This window comes from Loxodonta africana, chromosome 14, assembly GCF_030014295.1.
Source record: "Loxodonta africana isolate mLoxAfr1 chromosome 14, mLoxAfr1.hap2, whole genome shotgun sequence".
In the NCBI taxonomy this organism is placed as follows: domain Eukaryota; kingdom Metazoa; phylum Chordata; class Mammalia; order Proboscidea; family Elephantidae; genus Loxodonta; species Loxodonta africana.
In genome coordinates this window covers 37,149,014-37,173,258 of record NC_087355.1, presented here as the reverse complement: position 1 = coordinate 37,173,258, position 24,245 = coordinate 37,149,014, and the positions used below count along the sequence as shown (strand labels likewise).

General features: G+C 37.9%; 1 protein-coding gene across 1 annotated transcript; it reads left to right on the top strand.

Moving 5' to 3' along the window:
* SLC7A13 (solute carrier family 7 member 13) lies at positions 1–22,395 on the top strand. Its single transcript, XM_003408242.3, has 4 exons — positions 1–685; positions 13,847–13,978; positions 17,792–18,153; positions 22,123–22,395. The coding sequence occupies exons 1-4, from the start codon at positions 1–3 to the stop codon at positions 22,393–22,395; spliced, it is 1,452 nt and encodes a 483-aa protein (XP_003408290.1).
* Positions 22,396–24,245: the final 1,850 nt, after the last annotated feature.

Genomic DNA, 24,245 nt, shown 5'->3' with positions numbered 1-24,245 from the left:
ATGGATGAAGGGAAGAAGAGACAGCTCCGGAGGGTATTTGGATATTACCAGGGCGTATGTTTTACCATCATTAATATGATTGGTACAGGAATTTTTGTGGCTCCCAAAGGGGTGCTGAAGTACTCTTGCATGAATGTGGGGCTATCCCTGTGTATTTGGGCTGCCTGTGCTTTATTGTCCATGATGAGCTTTCTCTGCTCTGCAGAGATAGGTATAACCTTCCCATGCAGTGGGGTTCAGTACTATTTTCTCAAGAAATGCTTTGGCTCCGTGATCGCTTTCCTAAAACTTTGGACAGGCTTATTTCTGGGGCCGGGGATAGTCGCTAGCCAAACCCTGCTCCTCGCTGAGTATGGCATCCAGCCTTTCTATGGCAGCTGCTCTGCTCCAGAGCTCCCAAAGAAATGTCTGGCACTGGCCATTGTATGGATAGTGGCAATCCTGAATACTCGTGGTGTAAAAGAGATGGTTTGGCTTCAGACCTCCAGCACAATGCTGAAAATGGCCATACTTGGTCTCGTTTCCCTGACTGGAGTGGTGATACTAGTGAGAGGAAGGAAGGAGAATGTAGAGAGGTTTCAGAATACTTTCGATGCTGAGTTTCCAGATGCCTCCCAGATGACAGAAGCCTTCTTCCAAGCATTTTTCGCATATTCTGGCGGAGACAGCTTCATGTTTATAGCAGGTAATTTACAATCCACTGAGAAGAAAATCTCGTAAGCTATTATTTTTGCATGCAATATGAAATGTACATCTTCTGCTGGATTTGGAGTTTTATTTTAAATAAATGATTCAATTTTTTTTTTTTTTTTAATTCTTTGTGACTTTCCTAATCAGGTCAGAGTATACCAGCCTTGCCACTTCCTCTTAATTATTTTTCCATCTATTCAAAGTACCTGTTTTATCAACAACTTCTTTCTTTCCTGGAACCAGAGATATCAGACCACCATGTTAATCTTTTTTTTTTTCTGTTAATGTGGGAATGCTGTGGTTGTGGAAATATTCGCTTCGCATGAAACTAATTGAATACAGGCTGTATTTAGGTTGTGGGTACATGTGACACACTTCGGCTCTTAAGTATTTTTAAAGGGAAGAGAATCATAAAAAAAAAAAAATTGCTCTTAGGCTGGATTTAATAACCTTCCCTATTGGATGCCAGGACAGGAGTTTTTCTCTCTTTTTTTTCAAAGTCAACCTCTTCCCTTAGACTCTGCATCCTTTCCCTCCCACCTCCTTAGGGACCTTTCTTATGCATTTATTCCATTTTTTTTTTTTTCAACTTCTGCCTTTCTACCAGTTTTTAGGCTTGAAATTTAAACGTGAACCAGACTCTTCAGTTCTTAAAAAAAATATTTTCCTTAAATCTTAGAATCCTTTCTAGTCACTGATGTGTCAATAATTCATGAAATCATTCTATCAGCAAGCATCTGTTAAAACACCATTTTTAATATTCTGTACTAGTGCTTGAAGATGAATAAGATGTATTCTTTGCACTAAAAAGGCTTACAATCTAGTAGAACAGGCAACATCTGTATTTCAGCCTGAACTCTGACACCAGCTGTGGTAAGTAACTTCCCCTCTCTGGACTTAACTTTTTTTTTTTTTTTTTGCAAAATGGGCATTATGGCTCAAAATCATTATAATTTGGTGCCTTGTAGATAAATATTGGCACGACAGTATCTAATAAGTTGCCGTAAGGGAACAATATAATTGCTTTGGAAATTCAACAGAAGAAAAGGTCACTTTTCACTGTGTCCTCAAGTGGAAATCGTGGCAATTTGAATTGAATCTAACGGTTTAGGCAGTAGGAAAATACGAGTGAAGCTGTGGAGAACAGAGGTGTGTAGGGTACATAAAAGACATGGCAGGTGGTCTTGGGTGACTGCAACATGGTTTCTGTCTGAGAGCCTGATAAGAGATATGGTCAGTAAGAGAAGTAAGTACAGAGAGCAATAATATAATGGTATAAGATTGGAGACATACGACTGGAGAATGCCAACTTTTAGGTGGTAAGAGGAGAAAAAAAATGCCTTGGAAAACCCACAGGAGGTTCAGAGAATTGTAAAGGAAAATCACCACATGTTTTATAAAGAGGCGGTAATCAAAATGGTTGAATGCTGCTGAAGTTGAGGAGTGTGAGGACTGATCAAAAAACATTTCACTGACTAAATAAGAAGTCATTGACAGAGAAGGAAGTCAGTTTGCACTGAGCTAAAAAATGAGATATTGATGAGAGTATAAAACTATGAGAGAAGAATTTTTTATGTAGTTTATGATTAAATGGGTGACTGCAATTTGAGAGTTTAGCAGAATGAGCAAAACTCTGTCTCACGTTGTCTCTGTTAAGGATAAAAGAGATCTCTTTGGCTTCTATTTGAGCCAATTTTATCTTGTTCCATTGCCAGAGATGTTTCATTTTAGATAATTATTCTTTTCTGAAAATAGATTGACAAAAACAGCTAGCAGTAAACAAAGGCTGGAGGAATTCCAGTATGTGCCGGGGTTGTTAATTTACTAAATTAATTCTAAGTAATACTCCCACCTGTGAAATGGTGATTTTCAGGCAGCTGACTTTGCCGAGTGTAAGAACATTTATCTTCTAAGTTCAAGACTCAGTGGTATTCACTACCTGTCCAGCTATTATAAGCCTTTGTTATAAATTAAATTCTAATCCCCACTTCTCTCCATACAGTCGGTACATAATAAGAAAGAGTATAAGGCCCAGAGAAAAGTGTAATTAATCTAAAAACTTACCCTTTATCTTGTTCCAGATTTTTGACTAATAACCATAGTTATTAATTAACAACCACTTCTTAAGCACTTATTAAGTGCTGTACAACGTGATTGAAATTTTATTGTTTCTGTATTTTCCATTTCCCCCAATTGTCCAGAAGCCTTCAACTAGTAAATCTTTCAGGCAGGGCTTAAATTAGAGCTTTGTAATTATTTACATTTTAAGTGTTTAATCAGCTCACGTGTCCCTCATGGACATTAGATTCAACCCCTGAGCAAATGAAGATGGAAGAATTTTGACATATGTCAAAGGAGAGACATATTTTAGTCAGGGGAATTTAGTTTTGAGTAACAGAAACCTACACAAATTAGCTCAAAAGAGTAAGGGGAAATATACTGAAAGAATAGTGCTACGTATCAAGGAAGATCTGAGCAGCCAATCTTCAGGAACAACAGGAATTAGGGAAGGTCTAGTACTTAAAAAAACAAGTATTCAGCACCTCCCTTCTTTTTTTTTGCCACCATTACATTACTTTTCTCTTGATTTTCTTAGTGCCAATGTTTTGTTCAAGTTCTTGAGAGAAATTTTCTTGTACACTGGCAATAATTGGCTTCCAGTGAGTTAGATGTCTATATTTGGCTTTATCATCAGTGGCAAGGCATAGGGTCACATGGTACACATATGGCTATAGAAGATCAATGCTTTGCGTAGGAGGGTAATTCTCAGAGAATGGCAAAATTGGGAGAAATGGTGTGACAAATGGGACAATATTTTAAAATGAGACTATCCTGGAAAATCCATTATATATGATGCTAAATTATGATCTTTTCTTTTTTCACTTGTGATTTGTATACAGGAATGATGAAGAGCCTACAGGAGAGAAAATTTATGAGTGACTCTTTCAATATATGCTATGAGAACATATAGTAGGATAATTTTGCTATCAGGGAGAGAGTATCATCTCCTATCTTACCAAAAGTAATAATAGTTTTGCTGAGATCAGAAGGAAAATAAGGGTCAACTAGGCAACTAGGAAAGAAAAGACCATTTTGAGTAAGAGAATAGTATGGTCAAGGGCATCACATTTTTGAGAAACTGAACAAAGGCCAGGGTGCCTACAGTATGGGTAGAAAAGGTGACCATCAACCATCAAATTGTCATATATACTTCCACAACAAACACTATGTCTCTTTTCATATGGGCACTTAACATAGTCGTATTTTAACTTCTTTTGGGTGATTATTCAATTAATGTGTAACTCCCCACCTTGATATTAAGCTTCATGTTTGTTTTGCTCATCGGTGTAGTCCCACTATCCAAGCTCAGTGTCTAGTGCCTAGTAGTTGAGGCTGAAGACATAGGTAGGCTTCAAATCATGCAGAGCCTTGTGCATTGAGCTAATAAATTTGGTCTTAATTCTAAGAACAGTGGGAAAGTTGACATGATCATGATCAGATTTACTTTTAGAAAATATAGCCTTTGTAGAACGAAGAGCAGATTGGAAGGAAGTATGAGTAAAAACGGTTAGATAAATTAGAAGGCTTCTGCAGTAGTCCGGGCAGAAATGATGGCACTTTGAACAAGAGCGGTGGCAGTGGAGATGGAGAGAAGTGGATAGATTTGAGAGATATTTATTTATAGATAAAATTGCCTGAATTTGGTGGAAGGTTTAAATGGAGATGAAGGCAAAGGAGATGTCATGAATCATTCCTAGATTTTTGGCTTGCGTAATTGCTTTGGATTATGGCTTCATTTCCTGTGATAGAGAACAGATCATCAGTTTTGCACTGAAGAACATTTTTGAGAGATTTAAAATATGCCGAATTTAATGTGCTTCTAAAATATCTAAGTACGGATATAATGTATGCAGTTGGATATTCAAGTCTATAACTTTGAAGTGAGAACTGAACTGGAAATATAAATTTGAGAGTCATTGGAACCTAAAATGTATTTGGAGATGCAGGCTTTGATGGGATTGACTAGGGAAAAAGTATAGAATCAGAAGAAAGTTTAGGACTGAATCTTGAAGGATTTCAACATGTAGTGCTAAGTCTAGAAAGATGACTATATAAAGGAAACAACGAAGGAATAATGATTAAGGTAATAGGGAAAAATGAGTAATTGTGTCATGGAAGACAAAGGAAGAGACTCCAAAAAATGTGGATATTTTCAACAGTGTTAAGTTTGAAATGAGAGAATTCCACAGATAGTTTAGGTTAGAATTTTTGGTATACATGACAATGAAGGTATTTTCTTTGACTCCCCCCTCCTTTTTTTTTTTTTTTTTCTTTTCTTTTGTCCACGAAGCACAACTTGAGGTCTACATAGAAGGATAGGGAGGTAGAGAGAGTCATAGGTGTATGAAGTGCAGAAATTTTGAAAGATCAATGGAGAGAATAAGAGATTGAGTCAAATAGAGTAGATTGAGGACTCATTTGTGTTTCTTGCCCATGAAATTATACCAGAATTATTTCTTCATATTGTGTGACCTACTCCACCAACATACTCAAGCAGATAGCTGAGTATTTCCGATATTGAGGTTTTGGGAAATGCAAACCACAAAAGAAAAAAAATAGGTGGAACAGTGTTAGAAAAAGTGTTCCTGAAATTGTGCATGATGGAATCCAACCTAAATAATTAACAATAACTCATTAATTAATTAATTATCAAATAACTCACTCCTTGAGTTACGTTGGAGCCCTGGTGGCATAGTGGTTAAGAGCTCGGCTGCTAATCAAAAGGTTGGCAGTTCGAATCCACCAGCTGCTCCTTGGAAACCCTATGGGGCAGCTCTACTGTGTCCTGTAGGGTCACTATGAGTTGGAATAGACTCAATGGCAACAGGTTTGGTCTGGTTTGGTTTGAGTTACGTTAGCAAAGCCCATTTATATTGACCTATGTATTGAGTTGGTAGATGTTATACTCTGGCCCAAGTTAGGTTTACACCTTTAGAGGCCACTAGTTAGCTCACTATTTTCTGTCTACTATCTCTCCTCCTTCCCCCATGTGTCTGTCACTTTGTTGTACTGTGGGGGCTTGTGTGTTGCTGTGATGCTGGAAGCTATGCCACCAGTATTCAGATACCAGTAGGGTCACCCATGGCAGACAGGTTTCAGCTGAGCTTCCAGACTAAGACAGACTAGGAAGAAGTCTAGTTCTGAAAAGCATTAGCCAGTGAAAACTTTATGAATAGCAGCGGAACATTGTCTGATATAGTGCTGGAAGATGAGCCCCCCAGGTTGGAAGGCACTCAGAAGATGACTGGGGAAGAGCTGCCTCCTCAAAGTAGAGTTGACCTTAATGATGTGAATGGAGTAAAGCTTTTTGGACCTTCATTTGCTGATGTGGCACATCTCAAAATGAGAAGAAACAGCTGCAAAATCTATTAATAATCAGAACCTGGAATGTACAAAGTATGAACCTAGGAAAATTAGAAATTGTCAAAAATGAAATGGAATGCATAAACATCAATATCCTAGGCATCAGTGAGCTGAAATGGACTGGTATTGGCCATTTTGAATTGGACAATCATATAGTCTACTATGCTGGGAATGACAACTTGAAGAGGAATGTGGTGTTGCTTTCATTGTCAAAAAGAACGTTTCAAGATCTATCCTGAAGTGCAATGCTGTCAGTGATAGGATAATATCCATATGCCTACAAGGAAGACCAGTTAATATGACTATTATTCAAATTTACGCACCAACCACTAGGGCCAAAGATGAAGAGATAGAAGATTTTTATCAGCTGCTGCAGTCTGAAATTGATCAAAAATGCAATCAAGGTGCATTGATAATTACTGGTGATTGGAATGCAAGGGTTGGAAACATAGAAGAAGGATCAGTAGCTGGAAAATATGGCCTTGGTGATAGAAACAATGCCAGAGATCGAATGATAGAATTTTGCAAGACCACCGACTTCTTCATTGCAAATACCTTCTTTCACCAACATAAACGGCAACTATACACATGGAACTCACCAGATGGAACACGCAGAAATCAAATTGACTACATCTGTGGAAAGAGAAGATGGAAAAGCTCAATATCATCAGTCAGAACAAGGCCAGGGGCCAGCTGTGGAACAGACCATCAATTCCTCACAAGCAAGTTCAAGCTGAAACTGAAGAAAATTAGAGCAAGGCCACAAAAGCCAAAATACGACCTTGAATATATCCCACCTAAATTTAGAGACCATCTGAAGAATAGATTTGACGCATTGAACACTAGTGACTGAAGACCAGACAAGTTGTGGAATGACATCAAGGACATTATCCATGAAGAAAGTAAGAGGTCATTGAAAACACAGGAAAGAAAGAAAAGACTAAGATGGATGTCAGAGGAGACTCTGAAACTTGCTCTTGAGCGTCGAGCAGCTAAAGCAAAAGGAAGAATTGATGCCGTAAAAGAACTGAACAGAAGATTTCAAAAGGCATCTCGAGAAGACAAAGTAAAGTATTATAATGACATGTGCAAAGAGCTGGAGATGGAAAACCAAAAGGGAAAAACATGCTCAGCGTTTCTCAAGCTGAAAGAACTGAAGAGAAAATTCAAGGCTGGAGTTGCAATAGTGAAGGATTTCATGGGGAAAATATTAAACGACCCAGGAAGCATCAAAAGAAGATGGAAGGAATACATTATACCAAAAAGAATTAGTGGATGTTCAACCATTTCAAGACGTGGCATATGATCAGGAACCGATGGTACTGAAGGAAGAAGTCCAAGCTGCTCTGAAGGCATTGGAGAAAAACAAGCCTCCAGGAATTGATGGAATATCAGTTGAGATGTTTCAACAAACAGATGCAGCACTGGAGATGCTCACTGGTCCATGCCAAGAAATATGGAAGACATCTTCCTGGCCAACTGACTGGAAGAGGTCCATATTTATGCCTATTCCCAAGAAAGGTGATCCAATTGAATGTGGAAATTATAGAACAATATCATTAATATCATACACAAGTAAAATTTTGCTGAAGATCATTTCAAAAACGGCTGTAGCGGTATATCAACAGAGAACTGCCAGAAATTCAGGCCAGTTTCAGAAGAGAATATGGAAGCGGGGTTATCACTGCTGATGTCAGATGGATCCTGGCTGAAAGAAGAGAATACCAGAAGGATATTTACCTGTGTTTTATTGACTATGCAAAGGCATTAGACTGTGTGGATCATAGCAAATTATTGACAACATTGCAAAGAATGAGAATTCCAGAACACTTAATTGTGCTCGTGAGGAACCTTTATATAGATCAAGAGTTAGTTGTTTGGACAGAACAAGGGGACACTGATTGGTTTAAAGTCAGGAAAGGTGTGTGTCAGGGTTGTGTTCTTTCACCATACTTTTTCAATATGTATGCTGAGCAAATAATACTAGAAGCTGGACTATATGAAGAAGAATGGGGCATCAAGATTGGAAGAAGACTCATTAACAACCTGCATTATGCAGATGACACAGTCTTGCTTGCTGAAAGGGAAGAGGACTTGAAGCACTTACTAATGAAGATCAAAGACCACAGCCTTCAGTATGGATTGCACCTCAACATAAAGAAAACAAAAATCCTCACAACTGGACCAATGAGGAACATCATGATAAATGGAGAAAAGATTGAAGTTGTCAAGGATTTCATTTTACTTGGATCCACGATCAACAGCCATGGAAGCAGCAGTCAAGAAATCAAAAGATGCATTGCATGGGGGTAAATCTGCTTCAGGGGACCTCTTTAAAGTGATGAGGAGCAAAGATATAACCTTGAAGACTAAGGTGCGCCTGACCCAAGCCATGGTATTTTCAATTGCATCATATGCATGTGACAGCTGGACAATGAATAAGGAAGACCGAAGAAGAGTTGACGTCTTTGAATTGTGGTGTTGGAGAAGAATATTGAATATACCATGGACTGCCAAAAGAATGAAAAAATCTGTCTTGGAAGAAGTACAATCAGAATGCTCCTTAGAAGCAAGGATGGCGAGACTGCATCTTACATACTTTGGACATATTGTCAAGACTGATCAGTCCCTGGAGAAGGACATCATGCTTGGCAAAGTACAGGGTCAGCGGAAAAGGGGAAGACCCTCAACGAGGTGGATTGACACAGTGGCTGCAACAATGAGCTCAAGCATAACAACGATTGTAAGGATGGCTCAGGACAGGGCAGTGTTTCGTTCTGTTGTGCATAGGGTCGCTTTGATTCGGAACCGACTCGACGGCACCTAACAACAACAACAGCATGCTTACGAAATCATGATATTCATTTCTTTTAATACCGTTATGAATCAGCTTTTTTTTTTAACTTGAAAAATAAATGAACATCTTTCCTGATAGAAATTAATCAGACGTTGTTGCAGCACAATTGCTAACAAATAGGTTCAATGCCCACACAAGTATTAATTTGTAACATTTTTTAAATGAGTTAAACATTTTAAAGTTCCTTAAAAGTATGCAGCTGTAAGAATTTTTAAAGTGATGCATATATAATTGTTGTCAACAAAATCACATCATAATGGAAACTATTCCAAACAATCATTTTCAAAATGCTCTTTGTATAGCATGAGCTTTTTTTCTTTCCCAAAAGTAGTTTCTTTCTTCCTTATTATTATATTTACCTTGAAAAAGGACAGGCTAAATGTTTTCTTTTTTTCCAAAGTATCTTCTAGGTACTAGCACACTACTGATAGCCTTTGGTCATCACAGAAAAGGTCGGCAAATTTGTAACTTTGTTTTTATTTCCTTTTTTTAAAGAAACTTTGTGGTAGTATAATTTACGTAGTACAAAATTCTCAACTTTTAAGTGTATAGTTTGATAAGTTTAAACAAAGTAGTAAGCCTGTGTAACTACCATCAATGTCCAGATATAGAATGTTTCCATTGCTCCAAAAAGTTCCTTGGTGTCCCTTTGCTGTCTATCGCTTCCTCTTGCCCCGACTCCACGTAACCACTGATTTTCTGTCCATGTTAGCATAGCTTGATTTGCCTCTTCTAGAAATTCAGATAAACAGAATCATACAGTATGTATATGACTTCTTCCACTCAACTTAATGTTCCTGAGATTTGCTATTTCAGTCAGTAGTTCATTTTTATTGCTGTCCAGTGTTCCATACCACACTTGGGTTATTTACTCACCTGTTGATATATGTTTGGCCTGTTTATAGTTTTTGGTTATTACGAATACAGTTATTATGAGCATTTTTGTACAAGTCTTCCTGTGGATTACTATTTTTTTTTTTTTTTCCTCTTGGGGAAACACATAGGAATGGAATTGATGGTTCATATGGTGAGTATGGAAACCCTGGTGGTGTAGTGGTTAAGTGCTATGGCTGCTAACCAAGAGGTCGGCAGTTCGAATCCGCCAGGCACTCCTTGGAAACTCTGTGGGGCAGTTTTACTCTGTCCTATAGGGTCGCTATGAGTCGGAATCGACCCTACGGCAGTGGATGTTTATGGCGAGTATGTCTTTAACTTGACAGCAAATTACCAAACTGTAATCTGAAGTGGCTGTACTAGTTTACCTTTCCATCAGCAATGTATAGTCAGTTATTCCACACTTGGTCTTTTTAATTTTAATAATTCTAATGTATATGTAATGGTATCTTATTTGGTTTTGCTTTGTATTATCCTGATGACTAAAGATGTTAAACATCCTTTTCATGTATGTATTGGCCATTCACAATCTCCTGTTCAAATATTTTGCCATATTCATGATGGAGGTTTTTGTTTTATTATTTGTGTCTGGATTCATGAGGGATATTCATTTGTAGTTTTCTTTTTTTGTAATATCTTTTTCTATATTTGCTGTCAGATAATGTTAGCCTCATAACATGATTTGGGAAGTGTTTCCTCACCCTTTATTTGTTTAAAGAGTTTCTTTTATATTGGCAGCATTTCTCTTTCAACGTTTGAAAGACTTCACCAGTGAAGTTACCTGGACCTGGAACACTCTTTGTAGGGAAGTTTTTAAATTATAAATTCAGTTTCATATAGACATAGGACTATTCAGAGTTTCTATTTCTTCTGCAGTCAGTTTTGGTAACCCTAGGTGTTTGCCCAGTTCATTAAATTGTCTATTTTGTTTCCATATTTTTTGGGGGGTATGATGTTAATGTGGTATATCATTTCCACCTTTTTAGTTTTACACTATCCTGTCTTTATTTCAAGTGGATTTCTTGTAGACAGCGTATAGTTAGTTCTTGACTTTTTACCCAACGTTACAACCTATGCCTTTTAAAAGGAATATTCAGGCCATAAAGAGGAAGACCCTCAACAAGATGGATTGACACAGTGGCTGTAACAATAGGCTTAAGCATAACAAAGATTGTGGAGATGGTGCAGGACCAGGCAGTGTTTTGTTCTGGTGTACGTAGGGTCACTATGAATTGGAACTGACTCAACGGCACCTAAGAAGAATAACACTGATACATTGGGCTTAAGTTTGTCATCTTGCTGTTATTGTTTTTCCTGTCTATTCTTTGTTCCATTTTTACTTTCTTCTTTTGGATTAGTTGTATGGGTTTTTTTTTAGTAGTCTGTTTTATCTCCACTGTTGGCTTATTAGCATATCTATTTGATTTATTTTTTAGTGGTTGAGCTAGAGTTTATAATGTGCATCTTTAACTTATTACAGTGTTTCTTTAAATAATATGCTACTTCATGTATGCTGTAACAATCATACCACAGTTTCCCCTTTCCTATTCTTTTTCTTTTGTTCTCATATATTTTACTTCTACATTTTACTGTATTTGGCATTGCTTCTCTTTCTCATAGCCCATGCTCAATTCAGGGATCAAAAATATTTAACATCTAGTTCATGTATTTATTTGTAATATTTTCTGCCATCTTTTGGGGAATCATTGAAGTCAAAACTGTTGGAACTTTGTTCTCAAGCTACTCAGTCTTGGAAGCCTAAAGCTAGAATGGGTCTGAATCTCCCTTGGAATAGACCAATAGATCCGAAGTTCCAGTTATGGCCTTTCTCATCTTTTTCACATTTCCTGAAGCATTCTAAATGTCTTTATGAATCCTGTGTTAGACGGTGCAGTTTATACTCCAGAGGCCACCTCCTCCTGGAATTTCCTAGGAGAAATCTTATGCAGGGGCTAATTTGTTAACTCATTCAACAAATATTTATCAAGCGGTTAGTATATGCCAAGTCCAATTCTAGACACTGGGAATATAGTAGTAAACAGATCATTGCCTTCTTGGAATTTACATTCTAGTGGGGGAGACAAATAATGAACAAGATAAGTAAGCAGAGTATATAGTATCTTACCAAAACCAAAACCAAAAAAAAAAAAAAAAAAAACCAAACCCGTTGCCATCGAGTCCACTGTGACTCATAGCGACCCTATAGGAAAGAGTGGAACTGCCCCATTGAGTTTCCAAGGAGCACCTGGTGGATTCGAACTGCTCACCAATTTTGGTTAGCAGCCATAGCACTTAATCACTATGCCACCAGGGTTTCCATATACTGTCTTTAAACCCACTGCCGTTGAGTCGATTCCAACTCATAGCGACCCTACAGGACAGAGTAGAACTGCCCCACAGCGTTTCCAGGAGAGCCCGGTGGATTTGAACCACTGACCTTTTGGTTAGCAGCCGTAGCACTTAGCCACTACGCCACCAGGGTTTAGTGCTAAATATTAAGGAGAAAAATAAAACAGATTATAGGTGGTCATGTTGCAAAATTTAAGACAGAGTTTCCAGGGAAAGCATAAATGGGAAAAGTGACTTTCGAGTAAAGAACTGAAGGAGATAGAGATACAAATATCTGGGGAGGTTGGGGGCGTAGTACTTCACACAAAGGAATTACTAAGGCCCTGAGGTAAGGACATTTCTGGTGTGATAGATAACAAGTGAGTTGCCTAGTGTAGCCGGAGCAGAATGAATGAAAGAAGGAATAGCAGGAGAGGAAAACAGGTGATGGAGCAGAGACAGGCAAATTATAAAGGACTTTATTGGTCTTTGTAAGGAATTTGACTTTAAGTTTGAGTGAGAAGGGAGGCCTTTGGAATGATTTGAGAAGAGGAGTGACAAGGTCTGACATACCTTTGACTGTAGAGAGTGGGCAAGAATGGATGCAGGGAGAATAATTAGGAGACTATTGAATACTCCAGGTGAGAGAACGTGGTGACTTGGATAAGACTGGGAACAGTAGAGATGGTGAGAAATAATCTCATTCAGTATTGGTCTGGCTAAGTGATTGAAACATCCCGTATTGAATAACATCTTTCTGCAGATTGTCAGCAAATTACTAGCACAATCACTGTTTTTGTTGGGTCTGTTTTTGTTGCTTAATACCATTCAACTAACAATTTAACTCCATGGTAAGCCATATCTTGGCTCAAATCTTGACAGTTGTTCATCTTGTAACAACTCAACAATCCTGGGGAGCAGCTCCCAAAATGTAACCCATTACAATATACTTAATAATATGAGGAAGGGTTGGTGTTGTCCATCATCATTACTGCTGGTGGCTGGTATACCACCCATAGGAAGATACGAAGAGTGTGCAAGACATTCCTTAACTATGAATTCAGAGAGTCAACTTTTCTCCTGCTCCTCTACTCACTTGGAGATGGTGTTGGACTTTTCATTGTAGCTTCAATCGGCTACCTTTAAACCACTTAAACCTATTAGTTTTCCCTTCCTGTGACCGACCTCTCTTTCCTGTCTCTGATTTTGCTACTCATAGGAATCAGAGTGGAGAGAATGGAGGTATCAAAACTGTAAGTGAAATTGGGAAAGGGAGAAAAAAAGAAACCCTCTATAATTCAACCTCAGGCTGGATTAGCTACAAAATAATCAGAATTTTCATGTTACCAAGAATTACTTTTTTTTTTTTTTTGGCCTAAGGCATTGTTTTGATAAAAGAATCCAAGTGTGTTTATTCTTCATAATTTTACCATCTACAGGGAAAATGAAGAAAATTTTCCCTTTTTTTCATTTTGTGCCAAACTCAGAAAGAGCGTGCGTGTGTAACAGTTCCCCAGTGTGTGTGTGTGCGTGCATGAGGAGGATGGATGGGAGGAAGAATTCAACCCAATACTTAACATGTGAAGTAGTTTTTAAGGTAAATTTAAGAACTAATTTTTATTGATTATGACTTTGCTTTTTAATGTATTGTAGGAGAGCTGAAGAAACCCCACAAGACAATTCCAAAATGCATGTTTACTGCAGTATTTTTGGTGACCCTGGTTTATTTACTGGTTAACATTTCCTACCTGAGTGTTCTGACGCCCAGAGAAATTCTCTTTTCAGGTATGTATGCAAGTGGCTAAGGTGATAAATAAATTTCTGGTCTTTGGGCATTTCTTAAGTATCACTCTATCAGCCAGGATTGCTGTTCATTACTCTGCTTATATAGAGTCAACTTGTAATTTTCTATAATAAACAGAAGGACCAAAGAGTCTGATTTGGCTTAGGATGGAGTTTCATATTTAAACATGGTTATGGACTTTCTATAGGATTCGAGATATTGGTATGCCTTTTATGATTTCTTCTCACTGAGGGACATTATGTAATTGGTGCTTTTATCTACTAAAACTTTCAAAACATTGATTTATGATGTTCTTTTAGGTGACAAGAAAAATGATGAATTTGAAACGTGGGATATTAGCAGTTGAAAGAGTAGATGCTAACGGTCAATTGATGCATAGTTAACATTATTAAGACGTAAAATAATGTAGTTGTTCCAGACTAAGACAGACTAGAAAGAAAAGTCTGATGATCTACTTCTGAAAATCAGCCAGTGAAAACCCTATAGATCGCAATGAAATGTTGTCTGATCTGCAAACAATCGTGGGATGACACAGGATCAGGCAGCGTTTTGTTTCATTGTGCATGGAGTCACTATGAGTCAGGGCCGACATGATGGCAGCTAACAGTAACAACAACCATACATATCTCTAAAATTTATGGTAGCAAGAGGCCCTGAATTTATTGGAATTTGACTGAAAGGTAACTATCTTAGGACTCTAATTGTAGAATAAAGAATGAAAAGAATATTTTAAAGAGATAAACATACATTTAAAAATGAGTAACAGATTCAAGGAATGAAGGGAAATTTGGAAAGAAATGAGAAGCAGGGAAAGTGGAAGACTAGTGATTTCCTCAAAACAGCATTAAACCTTGAGTCACCCACCTTCTAAGATAAATCCAGTACATTTAGGACTAATCTCAATTGAGCAGCTACTATTACTTTGTTGAATCATTGAGGCACTGGAAGTAAGTCTAACGGAGGCTTTAAAATAACAGTCTTAGCAAGCTTTGCTTCAGTTCTTTGTTACTGCCATGCAGGATGCAGCCACATGGTATCTAATGTTGACTCATAATGGTCTAGCTATCTTAAGGGTTTGTGAAAATTCCCAGTATTTGTGGGAACAAACCAAGTGCAAAACTGGATGTAAGCACGCAGTGATCAATTACATGCTTTGACTATGGAAAGAATACATTTTTGAATTCAATTATGAGTATGGTCAGGGCCACTGATCAGCTGGTGCGGTTGCTGTGGTTGGTTGAGGCTGGCATATGTCATGACTGCCAGTGCTGTAGCCATACTGACTGTTAAAATGTTATGAATATACCCTCTGGTATATCATAGTGAGTACAACAATTTTGTGGGTGGCGTAATAGGTTTGGCATGTGTGGAAGGCTCATGAAATGTTTTTACTATAGTTGCTTGTAATTTGATTTACAAAACTTATTGTTTCAGGCATATAAGCCTTAGGGAAATCTTTTAGCCTCTGCCCCCATAGAATTTAGTTACCATTCTAGAGTATTTTTTTCTGTGCCAATGTTCTCTAGTTTTAAATATGACATAGAACTCTCAAGAACACCAAGTGTAAGCACAGGTTAAAAGATTTCCCTGACCAGAAACAGTCTGCCAATAGCTGGCCACAAGTGTCCAGGAGTGGCTAAGAATTCTGAGAAGAAAGTAGACATTTTAAAATCACTTACTGGTGTGAACATAAATTAGTGCAATCATTTTTGGAAGGTAATTTTTTAATATCTAGCTTATTTAAACATATGTATGTGTGCATGTATATTTTTTGAGTCAGCAGTCCCGCTTCTAAGAATTTGCTCAAAGAGCAGAATTGCGTAACTACGAAGAGCTGAAGGCACAATGTATTCATTAAAGCACGTTCTATATTAGCAAAAAAACCTGGAAACAACCTAAAAATCCACCAATACAGGATGGGGAAATAAATTCATTTACAACTATAGAATGGAATATCGGGGATTCATTTAAATAATTATTAGATGACTGTATTACTAAAATCATGATGGAGACCTGGTGGCACAGTGGTTAAGGGCTTGGCTGCTAACCAAAAGGCTGGCAGTTGGAGTCCACCAGTCACTCCTTTGAAATCCCATCAGTTTTATAGTTGCTATGAGTGGAAACTGACTCAACGGCAATGGTTTTTGTTTGTTTGTTTGTTTGTTTTAATATCAAGATATATTGGAAGTGAAAAAAGCATGCATAATCACATACATACACACAAACACATACACGTCCACACATGCACCCCCCCCACAGATGCTTGTATATGTATAGAACATTTCTTAGAAGAATATTTAAAAAATGTTAACAGTAGTTACATCTCGGCTGTGTGAGTAATGGGTTGGTGAGAAAAAGGACATTTACTTTTTACTTTATTTACTTTTTACAAAGTGCATGTGTAATAAAAATTTTAAAAGAAAAAATAACTTGTGGAAAAGAGTAAAAAAAAAAAAATCAGTTGTGGAAAAGAGATAAAGACTATGTAGAAAGTGGTGTGGTTTTTGCCAGACAGTGCGGGCAGAGCTGAACTAAAAGATACACTAATTATAACCAATTACATTTGTAAATGCAAAATGGGAAATCAAAGGAGAACAAGGACTTCTTTACTAGAAAAAGGAGTGTTTCTGAAATGTGTCTGAAATGGAAGATATGTGGAGGCATGGGTGTCCAGGAGGTATAACCAATAATACATTATTTGAAATGAGACAGGGGATATTTTTAAACAAGACCCAGTGTGGTAGAATAGTGTTAAAGAGAAAGTGAAGAAGCACTTGAAGCTATTTACACCAACCTTTTTGTGTCTACCGATTTACACTGAATTACTGTTCTGTAGGTCTCTTCATAAAAAAAAACCACTGCCGTCGAGTCGTAACCGCAGTGGGGTAGGTCTCTTCACCTTTAAATTTAAAAAAGAAAAGATGAGAACAATTTCTAAATGTTGGTCTGTAGCAAGGTTTCTCAATCCCAGCCCCATTGACATTTTTGGCTGTATGATTCTTTTTTTTCTTTTTTAATGGAGAGTTGTCCTGTACATTGCAGGATGTTCAGAAGAATCCTTGTAATCGTCTACCCAATAGATGCCAGTAGCAGCTTCCTACCCTCCCCTCCCCAGTTGTGACAACCAAAAATATCTCCGGAAATTCCCAAATGTCCCCCAAGGGGGTAAAATCACCTCCAGTTAAGAAACCACTGGTCTATAGTTTAGACAAGCTCCCAAATTCATAAATATTTTTATCTGTGTGTAATTTGTATTCTCTGTCTGCATGGTTCATTTTTTCTTGTGTGAAGTATTTCAAATTGACCTATAATATGGGTCCATTGTAAGTTTAATTCCTGAGTTAGCAGATTTGCACTGTGGTTTTTTTTTTTTTTTGACTCTGAGTGCAACTATCAGCACTCTGTAAACTAGTTTTAGAAAATATGCATGCATTTGATCTTGCACTCAACAAAATCAACCCATTTAACAAATATTTATTAGAGATTTACTAAATGTCTGTCCCTGAGTGAAGGACTGAATTTACTGAAAAGAAATGAATGATCCCTGCCCTCAAGAAGTTTGTGGTCTATTGGAGAATACACATATGATATAATGTGATAAGAACGAAAATACACATATGCAGAAGGTATTATGTAAGTATAAAATAAGGAAATGACAGTGAACTTAAACAAACGTCAATATTCTTTATTGTGCTTCAAATTTCCTGCTTTCCTTCTGAAATAATTTTAAAAGGTTTATCATTAGTTTCTCTTTTTTAATGCATTGCATTTTGTGTATTCTTGTTTTTCTCCAGATACTGTGGTTATCACATGGGCTGACAGAGTTATCCCATCATTGACGTGGGTTATTCCTCTTGGTATTTCTGCCTCATTATTTAGCAATGTTTGGTGTTCTGTATTTACATCATCAAGAGTGAATTATATTGCTAGCCAAGAGGGCCAGCTGCCTTTGTTATTTAATATGCTTAATGTTCATTCCTCTCCATTAATAGCTGTGCTAGTAATTGTCATTATGGCATCCTTCATGATTGTTTCAACAAGCCTAATTGAGTTGATAAACTATCTTTTTTTTGTGTTTTCTTTTTGGACTCTATTATTAATAGCAGGACTAATAAAACTGAGATACCAGGAGCCTAATCTACCAAGACCTTATAAGGTAAAATGGATTTTCTATTTTTTTCTGTGTAGATAGAAGACATTGGTAATAACTGTATTTGAAGACTACATTCAGAACATCTATGTGTAGATCCTTTTACTACTCAACAAATTGTGAAATGCAAGGATAATTTGGTCTTGGTTTTAATTTTCATTTTTTTAGATAGGTTTTATTCGATATAAAATCTCTTAGGCTTAGTTTAATGTCAAAATGGTTTTTAGAAGAATGAGTTTTTAGGCTATTATAAAAGATAGTCCATGTCCATCAATGGATGAATGGTTAAATAAATTGTGGTATATTCACACAATGGAATACTACGCATCGGTAAAGAACAGTGATGAATCTGTGAAACATTTCATAACATGGAAGAACCTGGAAGGCATTATGCTGAGTGAAATGAGTCAGAGGCAAAAGGACGAATATTGTATAAGACCACTGTTATAAGATCTTGAGAAATAGTATAAACTGAGAAGAACACATACTTTTGTGGTTATGAAGGGGGGAGGGAGGGAGGGTGGGAGAGGGTTTTTTACTGATTAATTAGTAGATAAGAACTGCTTTAGGTGAAGGGAAGGACAATACTCAATACATGGAAGGTCAGCTCAACTGGACTGGACTGGACCAAAAGCAAAGAAGTTTCTGGGATAAACTGAATACTTCAAAGGTCAGTGGAGCAAGGGCGGGGGGTTGTGGACTATGGCTTAAGGGGACTTCTAAGTCAATTGGCAAAATAATTCTATTATGAAAACATTCTGCATCCCACTTTGAAATGTGGCGTTTGGGGTCTTAAATGCTAACAAGCGGCCATCTAAGATGCATCAATTGGTCTCAACTCACCTGGATCAAAGGAGAATGAAGAACACCAAGGTCACACGATAACTAAGAGCCCAAGAGACAGAAAGGACCACATGAACTAGAGACTTACATTATTCTGAGACCAGAAGAACTAGATGGTGCCTGGCTACAACCGATGACTGCCCTGACAGGGAGCACAACAGAGAACCTCTGAGGGAGCAGGAGATCAGTGGCATGCAGACCCCAAATTCTCACAAAAAGACCATACTTAATGGTCTGACTGAGACTAGAGGAGTCCCGGTGGTCATGGTCCCCAAACCTTCTGTTGGCCCAGGACGGGAACCATTCCCAAAGACAACTCAGCAGACATGAAAGGGACTGGAGAGTGGGTAGGAGAGAGATGCTGATGAAGAGTGAGCTAATGATATCAGGTGGACACTTGAGACTGTGTTGGCATCTGCTGTCTGGAGGGGGGATGGGAGGATAGAGAGAGTGGGAAGCTGGCAAAATTGTCACGAAAGGAGAGACTGGAAGGGCTGACTCATTAGGGGGAGAGCAAGTGGGAGAACGGAGCAAGGTGTATGTAAATTTATATGTGACAGTCTGACTTGATTTGTAAACGTTCACTTGAAGCTCAATAAAAGTTAATAAAAAAAAAAAAGATAGTCCTCTGAGTAGTCAGATCATTACTAGTCCTTTGACTAGAGATTACTTTTTTTTCTTATATAGCTACTTATACATGCTAGTAAGAATGGAAGCCATTAGTGGGTCATTTGAGAGCTAGTATTGTCTGTGACTTCTGCAGTCAATATGAGATTGAGCAGATGAGAAATGGACAAGGCAAGTACTTCTGTGGGATCACAAGTGATAACATCTGTCCTGAAACATCAACTTTATTTGATCATCAGCAAACTCCACCTTTTTAACTTTGTTGCTGCTATTGTTGTTAGTGGCCATTGAGTCGGCCCCTGTAACATAGTGACCCTGTGTACAAATATTATAAGCCATAGGGTTTTCACTGACTGATTTTCGGAAGTAGATTGCTAGGTCTTTCTTCCTTTTTCAACTTTACTTTGAGTCTGAATGAGGAGGAATTTCACAGGAGAGTACAGTTCTTTAATCACAGAAAAGGAAACAATAAAAACATGGCAGCATAAAGAGACTATTGGAGAAAGGCAGCCCTGATATTCTGATTATCAAAGTATAGTCTTGGTTGGCTAGGTATCATGTTAAAAGCTTTCCTTGGATTGTCACATTTAATCCTCCCAGTAATACAAAAGGTGAGTACTAACATAATCCCTGTTTTACAGATGAAGAGAAAGGTTTTAGGAAAAGCTAATTTGCTCACCCAAGTTCACGCTAGCATGGGATGTTGCCAAGATTCAAATCCAGGCAGCGTTGTTGAAGGTGTTTGCCTCTCACTAAGTGCAAGATATGAGAAAGAACATGGAAGAAAGAAAGCAATGTTCTAATCACCAACTCTGGTTGATTTATAGCGATCCTTCCTTTTCAGTCCTCCCTTCTACTTCTTTCATTCAGTCCTCTAACTGCTTGTGTATTTGGGTATCAGTTATTGAGAAGGCACTATACTTTAAGAGCCTTGCTAGGTGCTGTGTATACAAAAAGGAATAAGACTTGACCCCTGCCCTCAGGCAGCGTGTAATCTATCTGGACTGTCAGGTGAACGGAAACCATAGTATAATTCCCACAAATTGGCCACTGGAGAACACGTGAGAGGGAGCGTTCCTAATCTAGAATCTAGAGCAGGGTTAAAGTCTATGGTCCCTTTTGGTGATGGGTCTCCAAGGTCCACTTTGCTTATAGTTTCACGTACTGCATCTTTTTAATCTCTCCTCTCTTTTCTGTTTTCTGACCCCCACTTTTGTTAGATCAGTGACCCTAATTAGATGCAGTTTTAAAAAAGTTATTAACTGATGATGAATTTGTTACAGCACTCAGAAATAGTATAAGGTAATCATTAAGAGCTTGGGCTCAAGTCCAGTTGTTCAACTTATTAGCTGAACTTAGACTTGTTATTTAACCTCTGCATCTCAGTTGCTTCATTTCTAAAATGGGAATGAATAACCCCTACCTCCTGGGAAACCGATCGCCATTGAGTCAATTCTGACTGCTAGCAACCCTATAGAACAGAGTAGAATTGCTTCATAGGGTTTCTAGGAATGCTGGGTGAAATGAGCTAAGGCTTGCAAACAGCTCAAGGTCTGACATTGATGGCTATTATTCAACAAATTTGCACCAAAAAGGAAGGTAAAGACAACTTAGATATAAGTGGTTGAATATATGGGTATAATTTGTCTTGCATACCCGTGTGAGTGCTTTTTTCTCCCTCTCAATTATTTCATAGCTAATACTAAGCAGTCAGTGATAGGCTGTATTTCTCAGGGTATTTTACAAATTAAGAAAAGACTCTTAATGACTTAAGCCTCAAATAAAGAACCATCTAATTAAAAGAATTCATAAACGGTGGCTAGCTATGCTGTGTTTCGAGGGTATGGATTCATATCTGTCTCTTAAAGATACCTCAAAAGTGGCTGCCTGCTGAATTTTCTCCAGGTTGGAAAAAGTTTGATGCAGGACCCTTACAATCCTTATACAAAGGGGGTGCCAAGGATGAGGCTTTAAGGTTTTTGGGGAAAAAAAAAAAGAGAGAGAGAGAATTGTTTTGGCCAAATTATTCATTTTGTTTTTTCGTATGCTGAGTCTATGAACTCATAATATTTATCTGTTGATCAACTCAGAGTAACAGAGGGTGTGATGATCTCTTTTTGTGATTATGTCTTATTGCCTTGAGGTGTTTTCCAGGGAACATCTATCTTTGTGATTTTCACTGAATCTCAGGAACTCTGTCTTAACAAAATCATGCCACCTAAATCAACAGATGGTTGTAATCTTACCAGTAAATCCTACCGGTGCAAATGTGGTACTCATTCCCTTTGACCAATACCCTGGGAATAAGAGGCTTAAACTTTTTCTTTTGCTCAGGCATTTACCTTAACTCCTCTGGGTTTATGTCAAGTTTATCTAACTGCATAGATAATTAGCCTGGTTTGTATCATTAGTTTGTATGTTATTTTCTGTGTCTTTACAGAAATGTGCAGGTACCTTATAAGGAATTTTATGTCTAATTTTTCTTTTTAATTTTGTTCTTTTCAGGTGTCTTTGCCATTTCTATTGGTAACAGTGGCCGTCAACCTGTGCTTGGTTTTGATACCATTGGTGAAATCGCCCAAAATGCATTATATTTATATCGTTCTCTTTATTTTTAGCGGACTCGGGTTTTACATACCTTTAATCCATTTTAACTTAAAGTTGGTTTGGTTTGAGAAAATGACTTGTTATTTACAATTACTATGCAGTATTTGTCTCCCGGATGAGTCTGATGAACAGATGACAGAAGTAGAAACTGTTAAAAATGCAGCCTTCTAAAAATGTACCAAATTCCAAATCAAGATTAAACACACGATGGCACATTAGTGGTGAAATTCCTTTAGTAACTTTTTTTTTCTCAAATGAGAAAATGTGCATAAAAGTGCCCAGGACAGTCCTTGACCTGAGGAAGAATACTATCCATGGTTTAAAAATCACATAGAAATCTTTATGCATAATTAAATCTCTGTTTTATTTGATAAAAAACCCAAGTCTCTCTGCATAGCTTGTTACCTTGATGATGTCTTCCCTATGTTTCCATTTTTTTTCTGCACCCCACTTCTTTCTACTGAATTTGTGACCTTGTAATAAAAGTTAATGATAAAAATGAAACAGCATTCCCTTCATCTTTCCTGAGTCCTCTTTTGATGCTGATTTGACGATAAAAGAATAACCTCAGTAGTTCTGTTAGCTTTTTTCCCCTTTAGTGGTATTTTTTACACCTAAAAGCTATTTTAGAACAATGAGTTTTTAGGTATTTTGCTTGGGGCATCTTTCTTTAAATTCTGAGGTGCCTTAGAAGAATAACATTACTATGTCTTCTTTTGATTAAAATGTGGCCTGCTTACAGCTTTGTGTTGCTGTGGTTGTTAGCTGCTGTCCAATTGGCCCCCACTCATGGTGACACAATGCACAGTGGAGTGAAATACTGCCTGGTCCTGCACCAGCCCTGTGATCGGTTGCAGACAAGACCGTAGTGATCCATAGAGTTTTCATAGGCTGATTTTTAGAAGTACATCACTAGGGGTTTCTTCCTAGTCCATTTTAGTCTGGAAGCTTCACTGAAACCTGGTCAGCATCATAGCAACATGCAAGCCCACATGGACAGATGGGTGGTGGCTGCATCTGAGGTACATTGACTGGGAATCGAGCCTGGGTCTCCCAAATGAAAAGTGAGAATTCTCCCACTGAACTACCATTGCCCTCTTACAACTATGTAGTTTTAAGTGTAAAGTGTCTATAAAAGATAGTTAACTGGGTTGTTGTTATGTGCCATCGAGTCGATTCTGACTCATAGCAACCCTATAGGACAGAGTAGAACTGTTCCATACGGTTTCTAAGGAGCAACTGGTGGATTCAAACTGCTGACCTTTTGGTTAGCAGCCTGAGCTCTTAACCACTTTGCCACCAGGCTCCATTAAGTGGGTAGCATCCCAACACTCACACGCATCCAGTGTCATGCAATTTAAAAATCCACTTACTTAGCTTAGAATTTTACAGGATCTGGAGGTGTCCTTTCAGAAAGCAGAGAGGCAGTGTCGGGAAACGGTCAGCAACCTTCGTTAACCAGCCCTGCTCCCTACCTGCTTTCGTCTCTCAGAGGTCACAGGTGTTAAGCGATTTGTCAGGTATGAGGAGCAATCCATGGGCTTTATCAGCCAACTTGGAAACCCCATTCTTGCTTACTAAGGACAACTTCTCCCCGTTCTTCATGCCCCATTACCTTTTGGCATATCCGTAAACATTATTCAAACTTAAACAATAACACATTCAGGCTAACAGGATAAAAAATATCATATTACTTATTTATTCCCTTAGACAGCTGCCCATGTGGGGTTTACGAATCAAATGTTCCCTTCATATGTACCTCCACTCCAGTTATACAACTACCTAACTGTCCCGTTCCTATGCGCTTTCAACACAGTATGTGGAAAAATGATTCCTGTGCTTCAGTTCCATAGAAGTCGTGAGCAGATTCAGGATCAGAGCTTCAGAATCTGGAGACCTGAAAGATATTCAGATTACAAGTGAGAAGAACCACAGATTTGAATAATATCAGACTAGGAGAAAGCTTAAACATCTACTGCACACCCATAAAATAATTTGCCTGGCCAATGATCATATAGAGG

Coding starts and splice junctions, on each gene's coding strand:
- SLC7A13 (XM_003408242.3), top strand. CDS start 1: ATGGATGAAGGGAAGAAGAGACAGCTCCGGAGGGTATTTGGATATTAC. Junction 13,979..17,791: donor CAGAGAAATTCTCTTTTCAG/GTATGTATGCAA, acceptor GTTTTTCTCCAG/ATACTGTGGTTATCACATGG. Junction 18,154..22,122: donor ATCTACCAAGACCTTATAAG/GTAAAATGGATT, acceptor TGTTCTTTTCAG/GTGTCTTTGCCATTTCTATT.